This window comes from Ailuropoda melanoleuca, chromosome 2 (genome assembly GCF_002007445.2).
Source record: "Ailuropoda melanoleuca isolate Jingjing chromosome 2, ASM200744v2, whole genome shotgun sequence".
NCBI classification, from domain to species: domain Eukaryota; kingdom Metazoa; phylum Chordata; class Mammalia; order Carnivora; family Ursidae; genus Ailuropoda; species Ailuropoda melanoleuca.
The window spans coordinates 39,127,100-39,151,737 of NC_048219.1; the positions used below are offsets into that span (position 1 = coordinate 39,127,100).

General features: G+C 39.4%; 2 protein-coding genes across 2 annotated transcripts in view; both read left to right on the top strand.

The window, feature by feature from the left end:
• The first annotated feature begins 1,382 nt into the window (after nucleotides 1-1,382).
• On the top strand, nucleotides 1,383-23,678 carry LOC117795718 (atherin-like). The gene is made up of 4 exons (XM_034641386.1): nucleotides 1,383-1,447; nucleotides 9,380-9,467; nucleotides 12,030-12,891; nucleotides 19,300-23,678. The coding sequence occupies exons 1-3, from the start codon at nucleotides 1,383-1,385 to the stop codon at nucleotides 12,753-12,755; spliced, it is 879 nt and encodes a 292-aa protein (XP_034497277.1). The 3' UTR covers nucleotides 12,756-12,891; nucleotides 19,300-23,678.
• The window catches only part of LEPR (leptin receptor), a 96,981-nt gene continuing 84,700 nt past the window's right edge, over nucleotides 12,358-24,638 (top strand). Inside the window, exon 1 of the mRNA XM_034641391.1 lies at nucleotides 12,358-12,493. The gene's annotated coding sequence lies outside the window, so the exon portion shown is untranslated. The remainder of the gene's footprint in view (nucleotides 12,494-24,638) is intronic.

Below are 24,638 nucleotides of genomic sequence, written 5' to 3' on the forward strand. Positions count from 1 at the left end.
TTGTGCCTGGGCATCATGCCCTCTGTGGAGGAATATTTTGATATATTTACTTGCTGTGCTTTCCCCCAGTACTTTTCATTTATTTATACTATAACAACTCTTCTGTTCGTGGGCATTTTATGTCCATTGCCACAGGAGATGTGATAACAGACTATGTTTTGAGTTTCAGATTCAAGCTCAGTTCGGGCTCTGAAGACTAGCAGAGGTATTCTAAGTTAGGGGAAAAGAAGAAAGCCAAGAAAGGGAAACAAAGAGAGCTAAATTGGTGTACCGTTGAGAAAGAGGCCCCGTCCCCTGTAGATGATTCCATCACTAAGCAACACACTGTTGGCGTCTACGTTTCCTGGTGTTTTAAACTGAAAGTGTTTCATAATATCAATTACAGCCAACCTATAGTTGAAAAAGTGTTTAGAAGGACCTTATGAAGTTTATATCGATGGGGGAGCAGCAAACTCCCAATGAGTTTGGGGGGCAATCTAAGAGCATAGGGAATCACAGAGTAGAAAGAGCAGTCGCCCCTATTCTAGACAGAGCTAGGGATGGCAAGAAGACCGCCGGGGCTCAGCAACTTGGGATAGCGGGGGGCAGCATGTAGGAATGTCTGTGTGATGAAGGTAGTCAAATCTCAAGTAGCTTTGCAGAGTTCCAACTTGACTCACTGAGGTGTAAGAGCAGCGGCATAATTCCTGAGAATAGCATAGGCGTGGTTGTGGGTTGAAAAGCCTGGTCAACGTGGCCACAGCCCAGGGCAGTGTTTGGAGAATACGTGGTTCTCTTCAGAAAGGCACCAGCGGCAAGCAGGGAGAGTCATTGATCCTGAAGTGACCTCTGGCATGGGTCCATGTAGATCAACATCTGAAACACAGACAGAATGAGGAGTCAGCTGTGAAATTCAATAGATGACGAAGGATCAGAACTTCTGCTTATACTGAGCCCAGCCTACCTTTCTCTCCCACTGTCTACTGCTTAGAAGTTAGAAGAAAAGTTAAGGAAAAGAAAGAGGAACCTGAATTCATTGAGATTTAGTTTCTATCTGTTGGTAAAACAGGATATCACTGAAGAAATTAAGTTGAGTAGTGTAAAAAAAAAATGGCCACACTTTCTGAACACCTGCTTGCATGGCCTGGAATTCAAATTCTGTCCTCTCCTGCAGGCTCTGTTCTTCCCTGTGGCAGAGAACCTGGCTGCTGGTAGCTTCAGCTCACAATTACACGTATTCACCATTGAGGGGAAAAAGCTCTTGACCCCTTTGACGCCCATCCCAGCTTCTGTTGGAAAAGCCTCCGAGATCCATCTTCACTCTCCTTCTAGTCAAGTTCCCACCCCACTGACCAATCACAGAGCCAGAACTGTGAGATGCTATGATCAACCCAGCTTGGGCCATGTGCGAGGTGACCCCTGAAGCCAGGAGGCTGGAACACGTCATGTGCTTGGAGTCGGAGGAACGGTAGCTCCTCCACCAGAGGAAATACTCTGACCCGAAGAAGAGGAGAGGGGGAGCTGGCTGGTAAAATAGTCAGTGTCCTCCCCGGTCTGTTTGTCTCGGGGAGCTGTCTAGTAGGACCATACTAAGAAAGGTTTCCTAATGTCACGTTGGTATGATGAAGGTAAGAAAAATAATTAACAAGATACTGACTGTGTTTTTTATGACCCATCAGTTCAGAACTAGAAACTGGGCTCTGAAACAAAACAAAACACCAATGACAACAAAAACACTAAGCCTTTTCATTGTAAATGTGTAAACTCTGCAGCAGCTCAACTATGAGATTTGGCTAATAGGCCATGAATAGGCCTGGTGCTTTTTGCTCTCAAATCTCATTATGTGCCTGCAGAGAACAAAGTGCTTTGTGCTATGTGAAAATTAGTTTATGGTATGTGTGTACCCATCATCAGGATTATCAGAAATCCTGGCCACTCTTCTTTAAGGTCCATAGAGACTTAAAGCTGAAATGCCTTTCTATGAAAACTTCATTTGGCCGCATAATTCTGAAGTGATTCTAGCCCACTGTTTATTCATAGCAGCCTTCTCAGGCAAGAGGCTAGGAGTATTTTCTCTACATTATTTTCTTAACTTTCCTTCTTATTATATTCTTTCAAATGCAAGGAAATAATAATTACTTTGTCTTAAGTAGAAAATCTGGAGAATTTTGTAATCTCTTTTACACCCCTGTATGCATTTCTGATAAAGAGGTAAATAAATACAAGAATAGAGCAAGAAGTACTGACAAAATGTAGAAAAGAAATTCCTTGAAGAAAAAAATCCCATTTTAGTCCAAGTTCTAGTACTAATTTTAACCTTGGAGTTAAATCATATTTATCCTTGGTACTAAATTGTAAGCAAACAATCCAGTTAACTTGCCTTTCAACTCTAAAGATTTTTTTCATCACAGCTGATTTAGCTACTATGAATGTCATTGCAGTTATGTAGCTTTTGAGGCAGGCAGGATAAGACATTTCATCCACACACACACACCAGTAGCATCCCAAGGGCAAGGAAAAGTGTTCGGACAGATTAGGAGCCTAAATGCGTTACAAATTGGGGCAGCTGGCCAGTGAACGACAGCCAACAGTAACTGGGCTGCCCCAGGCCTTAAGGTGTATTTTCATGGCTCTAGTTCCAGGAGCTATTTCCAAAGAACACAGGATCTTACACAGATATTTTCAGATAGCTTCCCCGCCCCCTGACTATAAAGTAATGTATGATTATTCTAGATAATTTGGAAAGGTAAAAATTAATGACTGAACAAACTCATCGATTCCTCAATCCAAAGATCCCTACTGTTAACATTTCATTATATTTCCCTCATTTTTCCCAGTGCCCATATATCTAAAAATTCATTGAAATTATATTACATATATAATTCCTATGAAAAAAATTCTGCAGAAATTTAGAATAAAAATCTCTTTCTTGTATGCAAATTTCAGACAGTACTGTAGGTAACTAATCATTGTAATTATTCATAAAATAAAACACTTTTTGCTTTTGTTCTTTTTAATAATACAGATGGAAAACTATATGATTTGCCTTTTCTATTTTAGTCCAATGCATATTCGTTGAGCAATCCAAGATACGGTGATATACTTTAGGGGATAGAAAACCAAACATTAATAACACAACATTTGCTCTCAGGGCATTTATGTAGATATATGCACAACTAACTATGTCATGATAAAATGGACAAAAAGTAAGTTTCTAAATGATCATAGTCCCCTAGATAGCTTAGCTCCAGTTGGGGAGCTTACAAAGAAGAGTCAGTTTAGTTGGATCTAGGCATATTGGCTAAGATTCGACCAGCACGTAGAGGATGGTGATGGGTGATGGTTGAGGGAGAGGTGTTGTAGAGTGGAAGAAGAATATTCAGGCTGGAACAGCATGTACAAGGGCAAGAATTGGGGGGGAAAAAGAGCGAAGGTATGTTTAGGTAACCAGGAGTTGTCCTTCATGGTGGGAGAAAACATCGGTCAATTAAATCTCAGACAGTACAGTGAGAATGAATTTGAAAGCCAGAGTGAGTTTAAACTTTAATCCGTAGGCAGTGGAGAACCACAGATATTTCTGAGCAGCACAGAAAATGACCAAGTCTGTATCTTAAGAATATTATGCAAGACCTAAAATTCCTACAAGGAATGCTATATGGCCATTTGTGTGTGGGTAGGTGTTCATGTAATTGTTTTCAAAGTATCCTTTTTAAAAACATGTAAATTGTAGATATGTTTTTGTTTTTCTCTCTGCACGCCAAGAATACCTTTTTAGAACTTCTTGGAAGAGCATAAGAATTTCCTGAAGTATTTTAATGTCTTAACTTCCTTACTAGTAGTGTTTGGTTTTTTTTTTTTTTTACCATTTATAACTTGACAACGTAATGTTCCTTTGTTCTGTATGTATTTGTCCCCTTTGTCTTACATAAGATGCTTTATTCACTCAAAAAGCATTTATGGAGCAACTTTATGAGAATATTGTATTATATAATGAGTATTATAGAAACTATGTCTTCTGGAAAATTTGGATTAAATTCTGGGCCTGGAGATAGCATTTGAGTAAGAGCAGTTTTGAATATCATACACTTAAGGATAAAATTGCTAGCATTTATGATAGCCAACCTTCATTAGTTGATACTAATTATCCTGTTTATTAAATATTTGGACCTCAGGTTTTCTTTATTTGTTCTTCAGTATTGTTCCTACATTTTTTTTTAAAAAAATAGGTGGAGCAAGAGTGAGAGCAAGAGTGCATGAGCAAGGTGGGGGGAAAGAGCAGAGGGAGAGGATCTCAAGCAGACTCCTCCTGGAGTATGATGTGGACACAGGGCTCGATCTCACCACCCTGAGATCCGACCTGAGCCAAAATCAAGAGTTAGATGCTTGGGGTGCCCGGGTAGCACAGTCGTTGAGCGTCTGCCTTCGGCCCGGGGCGTGATCCCGGTGTTCTGGGATCGAGCCCCACATCAGGCTCCTCTGCTGGGAGCCTGCTTCTTCCTTTCCCACCCCCCCTGCTTGTGCTCCCTCTCTCACTGGCTGTCTCTCTGTCAAACAAATAAATAAAACCTTTAAAAAAAAAAAGAGTTAGATGCTTAACTGACTGGATCACCCAGGCACCCCTCCTTTCTACATTTTTAAAGTGTTTTTCTTTCATTGCTTTTTGCTATTTCATTTAACTTTGAATTGCTAAAACCTTTTGAAAAATGTATTTTAGGGATAGTGTTTGTGTATAATGTTGAAAATTCAATTTAGGCTTTCATTAAATCAGCTTTTACATTATCTGCTCTAAACTTTCCGCTGTTGAATGTATTTCTGGTGTAGGCAGAGGTACTGGCTACCATTTACCCAAATAAGTTGGCCTACTGATTATCCGCTAATGGCATGTCAAGTGACCCCCAAATTTAAACACCCTTATGTAAAAAGGTCTTTTCTTCTAAAGTTTACTTCAGTCTCAGAAACCATTTTTTAATTAAGCAGTTATATTGCTTATTTAACTAATGCAATTTATTACAATCAAATATTGATAATTGTATTGATGAATGGTTTTTTACTATAGCATCTTTTAAGTTTGCTAATACAGCTCTTTTATTGTTAGATCCAGATGCCTTTGTATCCATTTCACAAAGCCTCATCGCATATTCTGATTCCATTTTTGTGACTTCATTACTCTTTTCCCTTCCAAAGGCATGAAAATCAGAGCAATTGTAGCAACACGGAAATCATAAAATAAAAGCCAACCAAAGTGGTGCTTTTTAGGACCATGATAACCAAATCATCTCAAATTACTCTCATGAAATTTTAACATTTGGTTATCTCCCATAGTTCTTAGACGATCATAATAATGTCCTTTCACCTCTCAGCATATTCCCTACCTCTTTGACGTTACTAATGGGGTGTGGAATATAAAGCTTGTCAACATCAACACAACTTTGCTAAATATGCCTATACCCATAGACAGTAATGGTTCCTGCAGAGGACTGGGACCCCAGACTTAAAGGATTCATATGCAATTAATCTGAAAGTCACAGCAGAGCCTATACGGTCCAAGCTGTCAAATTACTTAGTAGTCATTTGGCTGCTTAACTGAACTAATTAAAATCAAAGCTACGAATGTATGTTTAAATAACAACCCGCATCAATTAATTTTCCTGTTTCAGATTTACTGTTTTGCCCCAACTGTGTTGAAAATAAGACCCACAGACACACATATTCTATGTACTTATTTATTTATTGCAATGGAAAACAGATGCAGGCAAAGTAAGTAAAGCAATCCTCGATTTTGGAGGGAAAAGATCATTCATGCTCTGTTAATGGTCAGTCAACTCTCTGGGGATAGTAGGTAATGTTCTTACTACATAACTTGTCATTTATAGCCCAAACCCTCTTCCTGGAAATACTCTGAAGTTGCAGCTCCAAACTATAGATTGTTTGATATTGTGCAGCCCTAATTACCATCCTTCTGATCTAACCTCTTTCCCACCCAGTGTTGTCCTGCCAAATTCCTGATGGCCAGTCCTTTAGTATCTATTTAAAAATATCTACTGATGAAGAGCTCATTGTCTCACCTGGTAGCCCATTCCACTTCTAATGACTATGGCAGCTAGAAAGGGATTCCTTTGATTTGGCTTAAATCTGGCTACCTGTGCTTTCCATTCCCTGGTGTTAGTTTGGTTTACAGGGGCTATATAGAAAAATCTTCCATACCTTCTTCATGATCGTCTTCCCAGTGTTCGAAGTAAACTATCACTCTTGCCTTTCTCCAAAAGCTAATGAACTCCCATTTCACTTGGCATACCTATTGAAACACAGAGTTCGTTTTCCCCACCTTTCCCCACCTAATGAATAAATGAAGGCATTTATTCATTAGGTCAATGATGGACCCCAGGATTTTTGTCTGTTTTGTAGTACAAGCTGTGTCATTTTATCAGCCTGTTTCCTGTATGTAGAATTTGGGCGTCCAACAGCTTTCTTTTTTCCATACTCTATCCCTTTAAATCCAGCATGGCAGTATTTCCAATGATACAAAATTTTTGAGAACCCTGTCGGTGTCCTGTGTATGTTAAAAAGGAATTCACTTCAGAAGTAAAGAGGCTTGGGGTGCCTGGGTGGCTCAGACGTTAAGCATCTGCCTTCGGCTCAGGGCGTGATCCCAGAGTCCTGGGATCGAGCCCCACATCAGGCTCCCTGCTCTGCTGGGAGCCTGCTTCTTCCTCTCCCACTCCCCCTGCCTGTGTTCCCCCTCTCGCTGGCTGTCTCTTTCTCTGTCAAATAAATAAATAAAATCTTAAAAAAAAAAAAAGAAAAGAGGCTTATCCATAGATCTTCCCTAAATAATCCCATTTCTGTTTGGGAGGTCTGAGAAAATTCATGAGTCACATACTTAATCTCTTCAAAGAGCCTTTGTGTGACTTAGTACTCCGATTTTTTAAATCTTTCTGAAGTTTCTGAAAGGTTGACCAGACATATTCTTGGCTTTTTCTCTACACCATGCCTTCTGGGCAGCAAAGTTGTCAATTTTTGTACCGTTCAGAAACTGGATAAGCCAAGAATTTCCTAATCATCAAGTCCTGGTTCTTTTTTGTTAGAGAATTCTTTCTTCAATTTATTTTTTCTTCTTACATTTTATTGTAGGCATCAGGAAGTAGCCAGAATACATCTTCAACACTTGGCTTGGAAATCTCCTCAGCTATATGTCCAATTTAATTGTATACAAGTAATGCTTTCTACATAACTGCTGGACACAATTCTTCTAAGCTTTCTGCCACTACATAACAAGGATCTCCCTTCCTCAAATTCCCAAAAACATGCCCCTCACTTCCTTCTGCGTCCTCACTAGCAGAGTTGTTAATCACCATATTTCTACTACTAGTCTACTTAAGACAGGATAGGCTTTTTCCATTATGCTTCTCAAAATTCTTCCAGTTTCTGCCCGTTGCCCAAGTTCAACATCATTACCACATTTTTGGATCTTTGTTACAGCGGCACCCTGGCTTTAGTTGCCAAAATCTTTGGCAACTAAATCTCAAACCAGAGAAGCAGAACGAGTAGGAGATATTTATTGCAAGGCCTATCTGATTTAGGGACTGGCTAGGCATGTCTAAAATCCATAAAGCAGACTGTCAGGAGAGGGAAACTGGAGCACTTGGCTGTGGGCTGAGGCTTCTGTCCACAGGTGGGATTTTTCCTTCTTCAGGGAAGACTCAGCTCTGCTTTTACAGCCTTTCAACAGACTGAACCAGGCCCTCCCTGGTTATTTAGGATAATCTCTGTTACTCAAAGTATATTGATTATGGACTTTAATCACATGTACAGAATATCTTCATAGCAATGCTTAGATTAGTGTTTGCTCATGTAACTGGGGACGATAGCTGAGTCAATTTGACAACATCAGAAAGACCATCATGGTATCCTGTATTATACTTCCTCCACTCACCGCAACTCATAGCCTCCTCACACATAACCTAATAATTTTCATTTGGATGTTCAGGCTCTAAAGGGGCTTATTCTCAGAGATATCTGAAGAATCAAGATCAAATATTTCTATCATATTTGGCTTGTTGTACACAAGAGTTCTTCAATTAATCGTGACAGTTTTATGAGCTGCAAATTATTTCTCCATGGGGACTTTAAAGCTTGAGGTACACTAGATATAAATGTCTTTTTGTTGGAAACAGCACTGGCAGTATTTAGATAGTCTGTTGCCTTGCTGGGGACCAGCAGCACTGACATCACCTGAGAGCTTATTAGACATGCAGACTCCAGGACTCACCCCAGCATTCTGGAATCAGAATTTATGTTTTAAATAACCCTCATTTGATTCAGTTGCACATTATAGTTTGCCTCCTTTCTTAACTGTTATCCCTGGCTCTATATTTATCTCTTCATACACTCAGGATGTGCTTTCCTTTTTACAAATTTGGAAACAATTCTTGAGTCTCAAAGTTTTCAACATTACTTCACACATAGAGATGAAAGTCCAAATGACTTTCAAAATCCACATGACCTTCAAAGTTCTTCCTATTAGACTGCTATGTACTTTTCCAGGTACACTTGTCTGAACATACGCAGGGCTCCACTACAGGCAGTCCCCGAAGCTACTATGCCTTCTCTCCTCTGTGCTTTTCCTTCTTGTTCCCCTGCATGGATGCCCTACACTGACCTGGTTGAACTATGGAAATCCTCACTTGACTCCTCCAGGGTATAAAGGACCCATGCTGTTTATCTTGTTAATTGTGCTTGATACATCATAGTACTGATTATTTATTAAGAGAAAAATATATGATCAGAGTACAACTCCCCAAAATAGTTTCCAGGGATGCTGTGAACGTTAACTGAGATGGATAATAAACAAACATAATAGAATTCTAGGTAACAAGTCCTCTTATGAAGGCATAGTTATTATCTCATTACATTTCATGGTATTTCAGAGAGGTAATTATTATCAACTCCATTTTGCAAAAAAGGAAACTGAGACAGAAAGACCGTAGAGAACCTGTTCTTATAATTAATGTGCATAAAAAAAAAAACCAACTAAGGCAATCAGATTCCAGAGTCCACGTGCTTGCTATATGGCTTAGATGCATATAAAAACATTTTTCAGTCTTTTATAAAAGTAAATTTTAAAGATTTGTGTGGTAATTAAACATGTAATCAATCCATTTAAAAAAACCTTATGGAAAACATTTAGAACGTCATAGAAATGGTAAAGTGATGTTTTAATTAAAACTACATTCAGTTAACAACAAACCTTTTTGAGTGTCTATTGTGGTGAATATCTGTGGTTTTTGACCACTTTCTCTTCAGTAAGAGCACCCTAGTTTATTTTGGGATACCATTTCCCCCCACTCTAAGTTATTTAGTTAGGGTGAGATTAACTCTCCTCCCAATCCCTGTTTTCCAGGAGTACACCGGTGACTCATACCAGGACAGTCATCATACACCAATTCATTGGCCACCATGACTGGTTCAGGGATGGTCCTGTGACTCAAGTAAGCCCAAGAATTAGAATCAGTTTGGTAGTTATTAATATATTGGTTGATTGTCTAAAATCCTAAGAGTGGAAAAGTAAGAAGGAAAGTCAAAGAGGGAAGAGGCGAAGCAGAAAAAAGTGGAGTCATTGAAATCATTGCAAGAGTTTCAAGAAGTGACGCATCAGTATCATGATATTACCAGTTGAATGATGTTTATGTTTTTGAAAGTATCAATCAAATGCTTGGACAAAATATTTTATTCACTTCAAGTAACTATAACTTCAGTCACGATTGATTGCTCCCAGCAGGATCTGTATCTGTGTAAATAGGCATATTATTGGTTTTTAAAAAGGAAAAGGAAAAAGGTAGGTATCTCATTATTTTCTTTTTCAAATCAAAGTTTTCCTTTTAGGGACTTTTCCTTCACTCAAGAAAATGTGAATGAGTCAGAGTGTTAATCTGTTGTGCTCTGGTAAATCCTGTCTCTTATTATAGAGATGTTTTTCAATGTGGTAATAATTGCCTAGCTGATTGGTAGTGATTTATTTATACCCATCTATTCATTTAACAGCTCTTTATCAGGCTTCAGATATGCAGCAGGCATTGTGCAGAGAGAGTGAGATTCAAAGTTGTTCCCTAACCTAGAATGAAAGCTCCATAGGAGTCCCTGACTCAGAGCCTGGTGCCCAGCAGACATTCAGTGTTGGATCACATTATCAGAAATCCATACCTATGGATGCGGGCTCTACTTCTGTATTAACTGAACGATGGTAGCTGCTGAGGAGCCACGGTTGGCCTTCAAGTGTCACCTGTGACTCAAACATGAATTTTAGGCTCGGGGCTGTACCCTTCTTTTTTCTTATGGCAGTTATTCCTCATAATGCTCAGGTTAAATGGTATCTATTTTTAGTAGCTCACAATGAAATGATAACTTTTACTTAGTATCAATATGATTTTGTAAAATGGTGCTGAAATGATACCCTGATACCACAGTAGACCATGATTTTGGTCCCTATTGGTTTACTAGCTTTGGTGGGTTGAATGGTGGCTTCCCCCTAAAAATATGTCCATTCTTAAAATCCCAGAGCCTGTGAATGTGACCTTATTTGGTAAAAGGGTCTTTGCAGATATAACTAAATAAGGATCTTGAGCTGAGATCATCCTGGATTATTTGGATGGTCCCTAAATCTGATGACAGTGTGTCCTTGTAGGAGACAGAAGAGAAGACACGTGGAGGAGAAGGCCATAGGAAGATGCAGGCAGAGACTGGAGTGATGCAGCCACAAGCCAACAAATTCCTGGAGCCACCAGAAGCTGGACCAGGCAAGGGAGGTTCCCCCACAGATCTTTGGGAAGGAGTGCGGGCCTGATGGCACTTGATTTTGGACTTCTGGCCTTCAGAACAGGGACAGGATAAATTTCTTTTGTTTTAAGCCTGAAGTCTGGTCATTTGTTAAGGCAGCCTTAGGAAACTAATAAGGTAGTTCATACAGATTGTTTAATTAAGGATTCTGTTGTGCTGTTTTATAATACTTTGGGAAAGTCTGTATCTCTACTCCAAGTCTTGTCTCTATCCAATGGAGATATTTGTCTTTTTTTTTTTGAGGTTTGATGAGACCCAAAGTTTAGTGCTTCTAGTCACAGACGCTCCAGAAAGTCCATTCAATCCACAAATATGAAATTTCTGAATGAAGTGTCCTCAAAAAGTGATCTGGAGATCTAAATGCTCTTCATAAAAGTATCATTGGTTCCGAGAGGATATTCCTGTGGGTGAAAAGTTCCATTAACAAAGCTCCGCAAGTTGACAAAGTGGCTGGGCCAGGGAGCCGGGACACATTGCTTCTGGCCCTACCCATATTTGGGCTACTTTCTCCCTTTGCCTCTGATGAATCTTCCTGTGAGGGTTTAGGCAAGTTCATTCTAGAGAGAGACCTTTGAAAAGTAACCATCCACCCAATCAAGGGTATGTCTTCTCCCCTCTCTTTTCCCCGTTGGTTTCCTCTATATCACCCATCGTAATTGGTAATTTTATAAACACTTGCTTGGCTGTCGTAACTCCAAGTTCAAGGAACATAATAATTGTACCTAGCATATTGTCTGACACACAGTAGGTCCTCAATGATAGTGTATTAATAAGCAGATTAGTGAGTGAACATTTTGAGTGGAAAGTAAGAAAATGTCTATTAGGGGTTGGAATCTGTTCAAGGACAGATTTTGTTTGTTTTGTTTGCTATGTCAAACGCCACTGAATTTCAGGACTGAAAGATGTAAGTGGTCATTTAGTCCAACCCCGTACAGATGCATGAGTGCCCTCTTCAGCCTTCCTGACAAACATGACCAACATGCTTGGCTGAAACATCCTTAGTGATTTGGTGACAGGAAACTCACTACCTCTAGTCTTTGCCACTTTGCTTTCCTTTTCCACTCTTCTCAGTTATTGCAATCTTTATAGTATCATTTTGCTCCCTTGACGCTGCAGAGGCCCGGCAGTCGGGGAGTGGGAGGGACAGAGGGAACCCCAGTGCCTAGCCCAGAGTCTGAGAACCACTGGTGGGTGGGTGGGCGCGCTGTAGCTGACAGCTGCATGAAGCAGCGGCGCCGCCTTCCTGCTGGAATCGCCTGGGCTCTCGGCCTCCCCGCAAGCAAGGGGTCCGTCCTCCTTCGTCAGCTCTTCGCTTCTCCCACGGGGCCCTCGGCCACGCGCAGCGGCGTTCCCCGCGGCCACTCCGGTCACCTGCGCCGCCGCCCTGGGCGCTGGGGTCCTCTGCTGCCGCCCCGGAGCGGTCGCCGAGGGCGCAGGGCACGCGCGGGTGGCGGCGGTCTCCTCCCTCCCTCCTCCCCACCCCACGCGCTCCCCCGGCCCCTCCTCCCCACACTCCGCTGCCCTCGGCTCTCCGGAGAGTTGCCCGGCACCTTGGGCGAGAGTTCGTAGCCGCCCCGCCGCAGAGCCCACGGCCCGCCGAGCACGAGCGACGCAGGTGTCCGAGCCCCGGCGCCGCCGCCGCCATCTCTGCCTTCCGCCTGTGTTGGACCCCGGCACCGAGGTGGGACCCGCTTCTCTCTCCTCCACCCCCTACTGCCACCTTTCCCGCTCTCGGCAGCTGGAGGAGCGGGGCGCTGGGGCGCGTGCGGCCGGCGCGGAGCTCGCGGGCCACGGCGGACTGGGAGTCCGGGGACGACCCGGCGGCGCCACCGGAGGGGCCAGCGCTCGCTCGGGGGTGGCGGGAGGGGCGGCGGGGACTCTCGGTCCCACGGGCCGGGGATCAGGAGGCTGCCGAGGCGAGGAGGGTAGGGGCGCGCGTCTGAGGGCAGCTGGCCGCACCCGGGCGCGCACCTGCCGGGTGCCACCGACGCGACGTGCTCCCCCCCGCCCCGCCCCCAGCCAACTTCTTTTTCAGGTCTCCTTCCTATTTTGGAGCTGAAGGGACTGCGACGTAAACCAGTAAGCCCTGGGGCTCGGGGAAGGATTTGTTGGTTTGGCTGACGAGAGAACAAACTTGAGCTGCAGGGGTGGTTTAAATCCGAGCTTCTCTTTTTCACCCTCTCCCGTTCTCCCCAAAGAAATGTGAAAAACAAAATAACGAACCCAATCGCAACCAAAGCACTTATTTAAAGGGATTCGTAGAGGTGAGAAAAATAGACCTAACTGAGGAACCACGGGAAACCCCAGGTATGGTGAAGCCGCCTAAGAAACTAGTTGCCAGCGCAATTTCTAGTACTTGGGTTTGCGAACAGGTGAGCTGGCTCCGATAAGTCTGTAAGAGTTCCTTCTATTGAGGGCCTGCCTGGAGTGTCCTCTGTTAACATGTATTTCCATAAGTATTAAAGTATATTGAAAGAAATGCGCTTTCAGAGCTCTGGATTTGGAGTCAGAATATCTGGATTTTGGCATGATTGACCATTTATTATCCGTGACAGCTGTGGTCAGCTTAACCTCTCTGCGCCTCATTTTCCTCATCTGTCGAATTAGAGGGTTGGACTCTGGGGACCTCTTAATAATATTTAGGATGTTTCCCAGCTTAGAAATGTGTGATTCTGTAACTCTTTAACATGTTGCAAACATTGCTAGGTTCATAATTTCATGAAACTTTAAAAATTTATTTTGATCTTGGCATTTTGTTTGTATGCCTTTATAACTTGTGTCTTTAGGGTTTTCCAACCAAAAATTAAAGAGAAAAACACTTACAAAAGAGTTCAGAAATGTATAATTTATATGTGAATATTTAGATCATGTCTCACTCTGCCTTAATGAATTATGTTCAACTTTCAGCCATTATTTGCAACACTGCAACGAAAACACACAGCTTCAGCACAGCACTTTCTCTCAGCATTGTATATTTGGAGGGAATAAAAATTGTTTTGAAGGAAAACGAAAATTGTACCCTTCCTATCAATTACTGATCTTGACCAACATGTGTTACTTTTTAGCATAGTTGTGTGCAGAATATTAAAAAAAAATGGTTTCAGACCATTTCAAAGCCTCTCTGAAATTAAGCTCAAAAGCAGAGATGCCAATTTTAGTAATGCATTTTACTTGTCTTGGAATGAAGCCCAGAAAATATCAGAGGTTAACTAAACAGATAAAACAGAAATTAGGAATTGACCCACACAAAAAGTTGTACAAGAAGTGTGTGCCCCAAAGGGTCAGTGAACCTTTTATTTATTTTTGATAAAAAACAAAAAACAAACAACTGTTGGCTTGTTGGCAGACAGAGGATGTTAGAATGGCTTTTGTTGTTACTTATAATTTAAAAGTATTTGAGACATAGTCATCAGTAGTTAGGATAGGTTTTAGAAGTGTTTCTGGCTCTCCTTGGTGGCTTTGATATAAAATAAAATAATGCGTTCCCACCCAGCATGTGCTATGTGTGTAGTTTGGGAGAGTGGAGTGGATCCCAAGTACAGAACTTGTTTGTGATCACACTCCCTCATTTCCGTGGCCTTTTCCGCTTTGGGCTAGAAGTGTCCTTACTCATTCAGGCATTTATCTTGCCTCATACTCTCTGGTGAAGTAGGTGATCATCTCCTTTGAAACAGATGCTCAAGGAGTTAAGTAAATTGGTTGGCGAATGCACAGAGAATACCCTACCTTCTAGGTGCTTATTGGAAAACAATAGATGAATCTGACTGTTCGATTCATTCATGGCTTGGGAGTGTCACCGCGGGTTAGCCGAAGCTTTGTTCCTCTTTCCTAATGAATTTACCAAGAAAAAACAGTCATGTTTTCACACTTAGATCACTATTATATAATCAAATAGTTTTTGTTTGTGAAGTGCAATATCTTTGGGGGCCTTGGAAATAAAATTTAAAATATCCAGAAAAAAAAAAAAGAATTGTCTTGGCCGATACTGTACTGCATTTTTCATACTGAGAACCAAGCACACATACTAAAAAAACATATCCTGTGGAGTTAAAAATGAAGAAAAGGGCTTATAGTCTCCTCTAATTCTTAAGATTTTATGTGATTTACAAATTCCGCTTTTAATTAAAACAGAAAGGCACAAATGTTCACCTACTGGCCAGACCTAGTACATGTAACCTTTTGGAGTTTCAATTCAAATTTGGTCTGCTTATAATTTGGAATATTCCTTCTCACATACTTTTTATTAAAACTTTTTGTGATGCAAAAGTTTTTTCCACGCACATGATCTTACTAATCTTTAATTTTTTTAACCCTTTGAGCATATATGTATGACATATGGAGAGAGAAGAGGTATATATAACAAATGTGTTGGTTGACAAATAATAATAGCAAATGATTATAACAGACAAGTATAAGGTAAATACCCTATTGTTCACCACACCAATAAGAGAGCATGACAATATCTAGAAACCTCTTGCTTGTTCCTTCTTGATCACAAGTTTAGTTTTACCTTAAAAAAATGTTATATGAACTTCAGAGGCATTCTTTCATAGATTCTCTTGCATTATGTGTTTGTGAGATGACTTTCTTCACTCCCCTTGAAAACTGTTTAAAAGAGTTGTTTGTGTTCCCTTCTGCAGTGCATCTCTTCACATTATGTCTTTTTTTGTTTGTTTTTAAGATTTTATTTATTTGAGAGAGAGAGAGAGCATGAGTGGGGTGGGGAAGAGGGGCAGATAGAGAAACAGGCTCCATTATGAGCAGGGAGCCCAATGTGGGGCTCAATCACATGACCCTGAGATCAGGACCTGAGCCGAAGGCAGACACTTAACCCACTGAGCCACCCAGGTGCCCCTGCATTATCTCTTAAACCCATTCCTGTTAATCTTTTGTTTTCAGTACTCTGCCAAAACTACCCCTGTTCTGGTCACCAATGACATCACCTTTCTTAAATCCGGTAGTTCGTTGTCAGTGTTGGTTTTACTTTACCTGTTGGTAGCATTGTCACGGTTATCACTGTCTGCTCAGTGTAATCCTTCCTTGCTGACTTCCAGGATACCAAGCATGCTTGGTTTCCCTCCTTCTTCACTGGCTGTTCCTGTCTCCTTTGCTGGTCAGGAGCTTCTCTGAGAGGTTTTACCCTTTGAATGCCTTAAGGTTTAGTCCTCGGGAGCTCTTTTCTCCCTACATTCTGATGATTTCATGCAATCTCTCTATTTTTTTCTCTTTGATCTTTACAATTGTGTACTGATGAGTCCAAAATGATATAGCTCAAGCCTTGACTTCTCTCTCTGCCCTCAGACCTCTCTATCAGCTGCCTACTCAGCATTTCCATTTGAATGTCCAGTAGACATCTCCAGTTCTACATACTCCAAACAGAATCTTCTTCTTGCCCAAGTCTACTCTATCTGCCATCTTCTTTACTACCAGCCACCCTTTCAGTTTCTCTGGCCCCAAACCTTGGAGTCATCTTAGTTTCTCCCATTCCCTCATACCTGAGCTGTAGTATGTCAGGAAATCCTCTTTGCTCTCTCTTCAGAATCAATCGAGAATATAATTACTTCTAATCGCCTCCATGACTGCCACCCTGGTCTGAGCTGCCATTATATCCCACATGAATTATTGCAAGGACCTCCTAACCGGTCTCCCTGCCTTTATCCTTTGCCCTCTGTAATCAATTCTCAAAACTGCAGTCAGAGCTCTCCTTTTACTGCATGTGTCAAGTCATGTCATCTTTCTGCTTCAAAAGCTCCAATGTCTTTCTAGTTCATATGGACTAAAAACCAAAGTTCTTAGGACCACTTGCAAGACCCTACTGATCTTTTTCTCCTCTCTCCTTTACCATCTGATCTCATTGCCTACTGTTCTTCTCACTGGTCTTACTATTCCTTGACTATATCAGAGACCACCTTTGTGTATCAGTTTCCTCTGCCTGGAATACAGGCAATGTTCAAATACTTCCTTTTCAATGAAGCCTACTCTGATTATCACATTTAAAATTACACATCTTCTTACCTTGCAGTACACTTTTTTCCCTTTCCTTCGCTTTTCTGCATAGTACTTATCACCTTTTAAAGTACTATATGACTTCTCATATATTATTTTTTCCTCTCTTATTTCTATTAGAATATAAACTCTATGAGAATGAGCTTTTTTTCTATTTTGCTCACTACGGTATCCCCAGTACCTGAAATAGGGCCTAGGCACGTAAGAGCTGCTCAGTGATATTTTTGTTGATTGAAGGCTGTTGCTGACAGTGGCTGTCGTTTATTTTCATTGGTGTATATATTTCACTATATTCATATATAATATCTTATTGTTTACTGATTCTGATTCTCAATAATCAGGTCATTTCCATTCCTCCCTACCTTCCTCCTCCTCTTCTTCCTTCCTTCCTACCTACTTCCATCCCCTCCCTCTCTTCCTCTCTCTCTTTCTTTCTTTTTTTCCCTAACTTCCTTCCTTCTACCTTCCCTTCTTTCTCTTTCCTTCTCTTCCCTTCTTTTCTTTCTTTCCTTCTCTTCCCTTCCTTTCCTCTTTTTCTTTCTGTACCATAAATAAACCAACTATGATTCTTCTTCTACAAGTGTCATGGTGCACAGATGCAGGAGTTTCTTAAGAGTATAAAACTACTAGTCAAATTACTAGATAACAGGGTTTGCAGATAGTAGCTTTGTTAGATAATGCCACATTTTTTCACTATGTGTCTACAAATTTATGTTCCTGCTTTCATGCTCTACATTTTTGTCAAAACTTAGTATTATCAAAACACTTAATTTTTGTCCACCTGGTGGGTATGTATTGTTATCTCACTATTGTTTGTTTCTTAAAATATTAGTGAGTTTGAGCCTGGTATCTGTAAGTTACACTGTAGTAACAAATGATCTACAAATCTCATTGACTTGATGCAATAAAGCTTTATTCTCATTCATGCAAAGTTTCATATGGATTTAAGCACCTTTCAGGGCAACTGTCCTTAGTAACCCAGAGGTCTACATTCAGGGAATGTCCATCATTCTGTAGTTGTACAATCTGCAACACAGGCCTTTCCCAGTTGGTATGGGAAGAAAAACATGGGTAATCACGAGCTAACTTTAATTACCTTTACCTGGAAGTGACATGAATTGTTGCCACTCACATTTTAGGAGCAATGTGGTATGCTTAACTTCAAGGAGGTGGGGAAGGTTAATCTTCTTTGGTGCTAAAAGGAAAATAAAACTGGGAATACTGGTGAGCAGCAATTTATTGGTTGCCTATTGCTATATAACACATTACGCTACGATTTAATGACTTAAAACAACAAATATTCATTATTTCAAATATCAAGAGTTAATATATTCATAGGTGTGTTTCTGGGCCCTGTATTTCTGATTTTGGTCTCTATATTTTTGCCCATATCACATTGTTGTAATTACTGAAGATTTAAATTAAATTTTGCCATCTGGTAAGTGTGGTAGCAAATCCCCTCACTTTGTGCAATTTTTTCAAGAGTGCGATAGCATTCCTTGGCCCTTTGCCTTTCCATATACATGTTTTTGAATCAGTGTGTCAAGTTCTATGAAATTTGTTAGGAATTTAATGGAGGTTGTGTTGAGATTGTTTTGAGTCTATAAATAATTAAAAGGAAATTGGTATCTTTTAAATATTTGGTCCTAGAATCCATGACTGTTTCCCAATGTATTAGGTCTTCTCTGATATAAGAAATGTAAATGTTGTTTAATATTTTCCTTAGGAGTTTTTGGACAAATTCTTGTTAGAAGTTATCCAAGGATATCATAGGAATTGCATATTTTATCACAGGAATTACATATTTTAAAATTTATTTTAAACAATATCTTTAGAAAAATTCATTTTTCTGTTTGTTGATACCATATAGAAATACACTTGGTATTTAAACATATTTTCAAAATAATAGCTTCATTGGATAGTAATTCACATAACATTCATCTTTTTATGGTATGTAACTCACTGGTTTTTAGTATATTAACAGATTTATGCAAATTTATGCATCACCACTATCTAATTTGAGAACATTTTTATCACTCTTCAAAGTAACTCTGTGCCCGTTAGCATTCCTTTCCCAATCCTCCTCCTCCCGTGCCTCAAAACCACTGATTTACTTTCTGTGTTTATGGATTTGCCTATTCTGGATATTTCATATACATAAAACCATGGGGCCTTTAGTGACCAAATTCTTCCACTTATCATGTTTTCAAGGTTCATCTATGCTATAGCATGGATCAGTGCTTCATTCTTTTTTTATAGCCAAATAATATTCCATTATATGGGTATACTACTTTTTGTTTATTCATTCATCAGTTGATGGACATTTGGGTAAGTTTCCACTTTTTGGCTATTATGAATAATGCTGCTACTAACATTTGTGTATGACGTTTTTATGTGAATGTATGTTTTTATCTTTTTTGGGTATATACCTATGAGCAGAATTGCTGAGTCACATGGTGACACTGTGTTTAACATTTAAAGATGTGCCAAACTGCATTCCAAAGCAGCTTTCATCGCTTTACATTCCCCCAGCAGTGTGACCCTTAAATCTACATTGCCAACATGCCAAGCTTAAAGAGATGTGATTAATGCCAGTACATCATTTTCAAGTAAATTTTAGTAAGTATTCATAAGAAATATTAGACACAGCAGTGCTGGATATGTAGTGAAAATTACTGTCAAATTTAAGTGCCACGTACTTGGGAATTTAAAATCTTTTTCAGAATTGCGAACACTTAATATGTTTAAGGGAAACTATGAGAAACTTTTGTGATATTGATTCTCACTGAATCAAAGTCAGCAAATCACGTATTCTATAAAATTAGTAGGGTAGGTTTTTCCCACTTACACAATTTTATGGTACCAAATAAATTCTCCCCAAAAGTGAATACACTCCACATTAAGTTAGTGCGGAGAGTGTGTGCCTGGCCAATGTAGTCTTTCAGTGATCTGCTCAGCTGGGCGAGAGCTGTGGCCCTGCCAAGTGCAGCGTGAAGACTTGCTGAGGAGAGCACAGAGCTGTGGGGAGCCACTGCCTGGGGAACAGGTGGCTGATCTCGAAGAGAGTTGTGTATTGGAATCACATGAGAGTACTGTGAACTAGCAAAAGAAAATGACCTAACTAGAGACGCTCTTAAGGGGCATTGTGATATTAATTTTAAAAGTCTTTGCCAATTAGTGGGAAAAAAAATCCAGAAACAATACAGATGTACAAATGTGTATACATATGGGTAAAATAGTGAATGAGAAAGAGAAAGAGAAGAAGTTGGGGGCAGAGAGAGAGGCTTTACTCCTAGGCCAATAGTTTCTGTAAGGTTTATGGGAACATATTCATGTTTTATCTATTTGTACCAGAGAATAGCTAAAGATCTGAAACAAACAGATTCTCAGGAGCTTCTATAATGGTATTATAATGGGCTTTAAAAGTGTGAACTCATGTTTAAGAACAGCTGCTACCAAATATTTGTTTTGTGAAGGCATAGGACAACTTAGTTTTTCTGAGAATCAGATTTTCTCATTTTACTTTGTCCAGCAGCTGTTATTTGGGTGTCTAACCCTATGAAAACTGAGAAACTGTGAACATGAGACAGTTGAACAATTAGATTTCTGTATGCATCAACAAAATTTATGAACCAAGCAGGTCAGTGTTTAGGAGCTAAAAGAGAAAATAAATTATAAACAGACATAGATAAGCACATACACTCTATCAACAGAGAAAACATACTGACACATATGTAATAAGCACCCAATAATTGTAGTTGCTGTCGTGTTATTAAGATGTTATCTCTTAGAATCATGACATACTTATCATATTAGACCTACCCAGGAGGTAGCTGGCTATTTCTCTAGTGACCTGGGTGCCTTGTGGTAACACTGCTAGTCACAGGTTTGATTTGAGGGAGAGAAAGTTTTTGCATAGAACAAACAGGATGTAAAAAATGTTCTTTCTATAAAAAGCAATCTTCTGGGCAAGTGGTTTCTTGGTCTTTTGATTCCAAATTTGCAAGTCAGTTCTCACACAGGAGTTCTTATTGTCTTTTATTGATATTCTTTGGCCAGTCTTTGTTTTTACTGACTATAGGTTCTGTGGGAATCTCTTTTATAATACTGAAAATATGCTTTCTCTGCCTTCCCATTCTTCAAGGGGGCAGTTAACTTGTTATTCTTTTATGGTATCTCTTATGATTTCCCCAAACTAGACATATCTCTCTGATTTCTCCTAATTACCCTCTTTCTAGGTAGTTGTAATTCTTTAAATCTAGACATCGTGGATTTTTAAGATGTGCTACCATTTTTATTCCTCCAAGAAAGAAAAGGCTCTGCCTATTTAACTGATGTACAATGCTTTCTCATCCTTTAGAATTTTTTTTTAAAGATTTTATTTATTTATTTGACAGAGATAGAGACAGCCAGAGAGAGAGGGAACACAAGCAGAGGGAGTTGGGAGAGGAAGAAGCAGGCTCATAGCAGAGGAGCCTGATGTGGGGCTTGATCCCACAACGCTGGGATCACACCCTGAGCCGAAGGCAGACGCTTAACCGCTGTGCCACCCAGGCGCCCCCATCCTTTAGAATTTTTGTCTTATATCTCCTGGAAGAGCTCTTTTAGACTTAATTAAATAAAGATTTTTGTTTAAATCTTATTGCTCTCATAAGGAAAATATAAATCAAAGAAATTGGTTAAGGAATTCTTTTCATATTCAGAATCAGTGTTTTTTAATTGCTTTTCAGCTCAGTGCTGTTGATGTCAATATTTTTCCAAACACTAGCATGTTCTGGGTTATCAAGAATACTTGTGATACCGCACTCCATAAAAGAATGCTTCACTGTTGTTTCTAAGATTTTCTACCGGTGTGGTACATTTTGCTGGCACTTTATATGATCTTCCCATAAGATGTCAACATAAGGTTTTCAGACAACACTCAGGGCTCCTTTTCCTTCCTCAAATGGTCTTTAAATAGTTTGTCGACCGAAGTATTGATGGGTTAAAATTGTCCAGTCTGTCATGAGGGAAGCGCCCCAGTTCGTCTGTATGCAATCAATGACAACTCGATCACAGCTGCTACTAGGCTATCGGTAATTGTGAGATCACATCGATTTTAACAAAGATCTTGATGTCAGAGGTGTTAATGTATTGTGAACCTTAAAATAGAAGAAATACAACACTACTCTCGTATTCCTTAGAGTTCAACTAAAAATTGACATCTGGGAACCTTTCCTTGGCCCCTAGGACTTTGTTAGTAGCTATTTTCTCTGAAATCTCATAACCCTCTATTTAGTTAAAAGGACCCAATAATCATTTTACATGAAAATAATCCACACACATGGTTAACCTACTGCTATCAAAAAACTCTTGTTCCCTGCCCCACTACCCTCACCGTGCCAGTGCTGACCTTGGGAACAACTAACTTGAACCATTTCTGGTTTTGGTTTTTAGACCCGTGGCTTCCCCTGAAAGGCTGGATAATATGCCTATACTGACTTCTTTTCTTTTCATTTATCAGCCATAAACAGATACTGTAGTAGAACAGAATTTAGTTTACTAGTTTTGCTTTCTTTCTTTCTCTGTTCCTGCATATAATTATATTAATTTTCTGAGCTTTTTAAGTGGTTATGTTTGTAATTCCCTCCACTATTTCTGTTCCATTCACTACAGACGTTCCTCTTGACTTCCTACATTATCAGGTTGGGATAGTTCACTCTTTGCCTTCCCACTATCTCTCCTTATGTAATCATACCACCCAAGTTTTGAGAACTGTATAGTGAGAGTATTATTAATATTTCACATTCAGTATTGTAATTAATTTAATCTTTCATTTTTGTCTATTGGATGAACCAAAAAGTTGAAAAACAATAAATAGCATTAATGTTATTATGACTTCCTAAATATCATTCACTGCAGAATCAAGAAATGTCCCAGGATTATATTTCATTTAATATGACCCCTTAGCCACCCAAAGGAGAATATTCCTAGAATCAAGGTTTAGGGGATTCTTCCTTTTTTTAAATGGATTCTTTAATTCCAGCACTTGGTCAGAATTATGGCATATATGGAACACCTGGCTGGCTCAGTCCATAGAGCATGTGACCTTTGATCTTGGAGTCGTGACTTCAAGCCCACGTTAGGTATAGAGATTACTTAAAAAAAGAATGTGCCGTGTTTTATTTTGGTCCATATTTAGATCAGGACTTTCTGTAAAGGGTTTTCTAATTAACTTTGTTTTTTCTTGTTGGGAGAAGGTAGGTGGGCCTTCTTAGTTACATCTTTAATGTTTTAGGATTTTATTCATTCTCTTTATTTTTTTGGAATCCACTTCATTCTTCTTTTTGACGACCATGAACTCATATTCTTATTTGGGCTAGCGGCCTCAATTTTGAAATATGACTTCCTTTTTTCCCTTGTGCTATTCTGTGGGTTCTGTTTTTGTTCTTTGTTTTTGTCAAATTTTTGCAGCTTCAGAATCATATTACACATATTACACATTGAGTTCCTGCCTTCCTACTGGCCATTTCCTTTCAGGGGTCGTCTGCTATCTGGACTGGTCATTCTCCTCAAGTCTGTGGAGCCATCAACTGGGTTGTATTCATGCTCTCCTGATCCTGAATCCCGGAATCCCTTGTTCTTGGTTTACTCCTCATTTTGCTGAAATACCTTGTAAAATTCCTTCTGAGAAAGATATTCATAGGATATAAATTTTCTAAGTCATTGTGCTATTGAAAATATATTTGCTTTGCTCTGATACTTGCTTGACTGGCTAATAGAATTTTCTACTGTAGATAATTTTCCATCAGGCATCACTAGATTTTCTTCTAGTTTTTTTGGTATAAAACATTTGTTTTACAGTATTCATTGTTTCATTGTATTCATTGTTTGGTATAAAACATTTGCNTGTAGATAATTTTCCATCAGGCATCACTAGATTTCTTCTAGTGTTTTGGTATAAAACATTTGTTTTACAGTATTCATTGTTTCATTGTATTCATTGTTTGGTATAAAACATTTGCTTCCATTCTGCTTCTCATTCCTTTAGAGATTTTCTTTCTTCTCTGGAAATCTTTCCTGTCTTCTCTTCTTTGCTCTTTTGTAATTTCTTAGTGATATTAGCAATGGATTAGCAATGGATATCTTTTCCATTCTTACTCCTTGGACGTGGTACACTTTTCTTTTTCTTTTTTTCAGTTTGAGGAAAACTTGTGTCTCTTATCAGCTCTGGAAAAGTTTTTCATATAATTTCGTCAATCATTTTCTCTTTATTCTCTTTTTCTGGAAATACTAATCATTGGATATGGATCATTTNTCAGTTTGAGGAAAATTTGTGTCTCTTATCAGCTCTGGAAAAGTTTTTAATATAATTTCGTCAATCATTTTCTCTTTATTCTCTTTTTCTGGAAATACTAATCATTGGATATGGATCATTTGACTTTTTTAAAGCATTTTTTCCTCTTTTTTTCTTTTGGGGAGGAATTAATTATACAAATGTGTTTTCTAACATTTCTATTGAAAAATGTTTTTGCAGCTATCCATATAATTTTCCAAAGCTCACTCTTCTGGTGATGATTCCTTTGTCAGAGCAATCTTTGAATTTATGGGTGCAACATCTTTTGAAATGTCCTTGAAGATCCTCATGAACATTTGCTAAAGCTATTTTTTTTCTACTCTGATTTATCCACATCCCCTGTGGTAGGTTTTCTTCTCTTTTTTCCTTCTTTTTACAACATTTTTTCATTATGCTGAAGTCCATGTCTTAATTCATAGCTCCATTCAATGTGGCTGTTAAGGGAAAAAATAGGAAAATGTGAATTCTGTGCATATGGGCAGTG

Excerpts from the sequence above, each read along its gene's own strand:
- LOC117795718 (XM_034641386.1), top strand. The coding sequence starts at position 1,383 with ATGTGCGAGGTGACCCCTGAAGCCAGGAGGCTGGAACACGTCATGTGC. Across the intron at positions 1,448-9,379 it reads TGCTTGGAGTCGGAGGAACG|GAGTACACCGGTGACTCATA; the intron begins GTAGCTCCTCCA and ends CCTGTTTTCCAG. Across the intron at positions 9,468-12,029 it reads GGGATGGTCCTGTGACTCAA|CTGCATGAAGCAGCGGCGCC; the intron begins GTAAGCCCAAGA and ends TGTAGCTGACAG.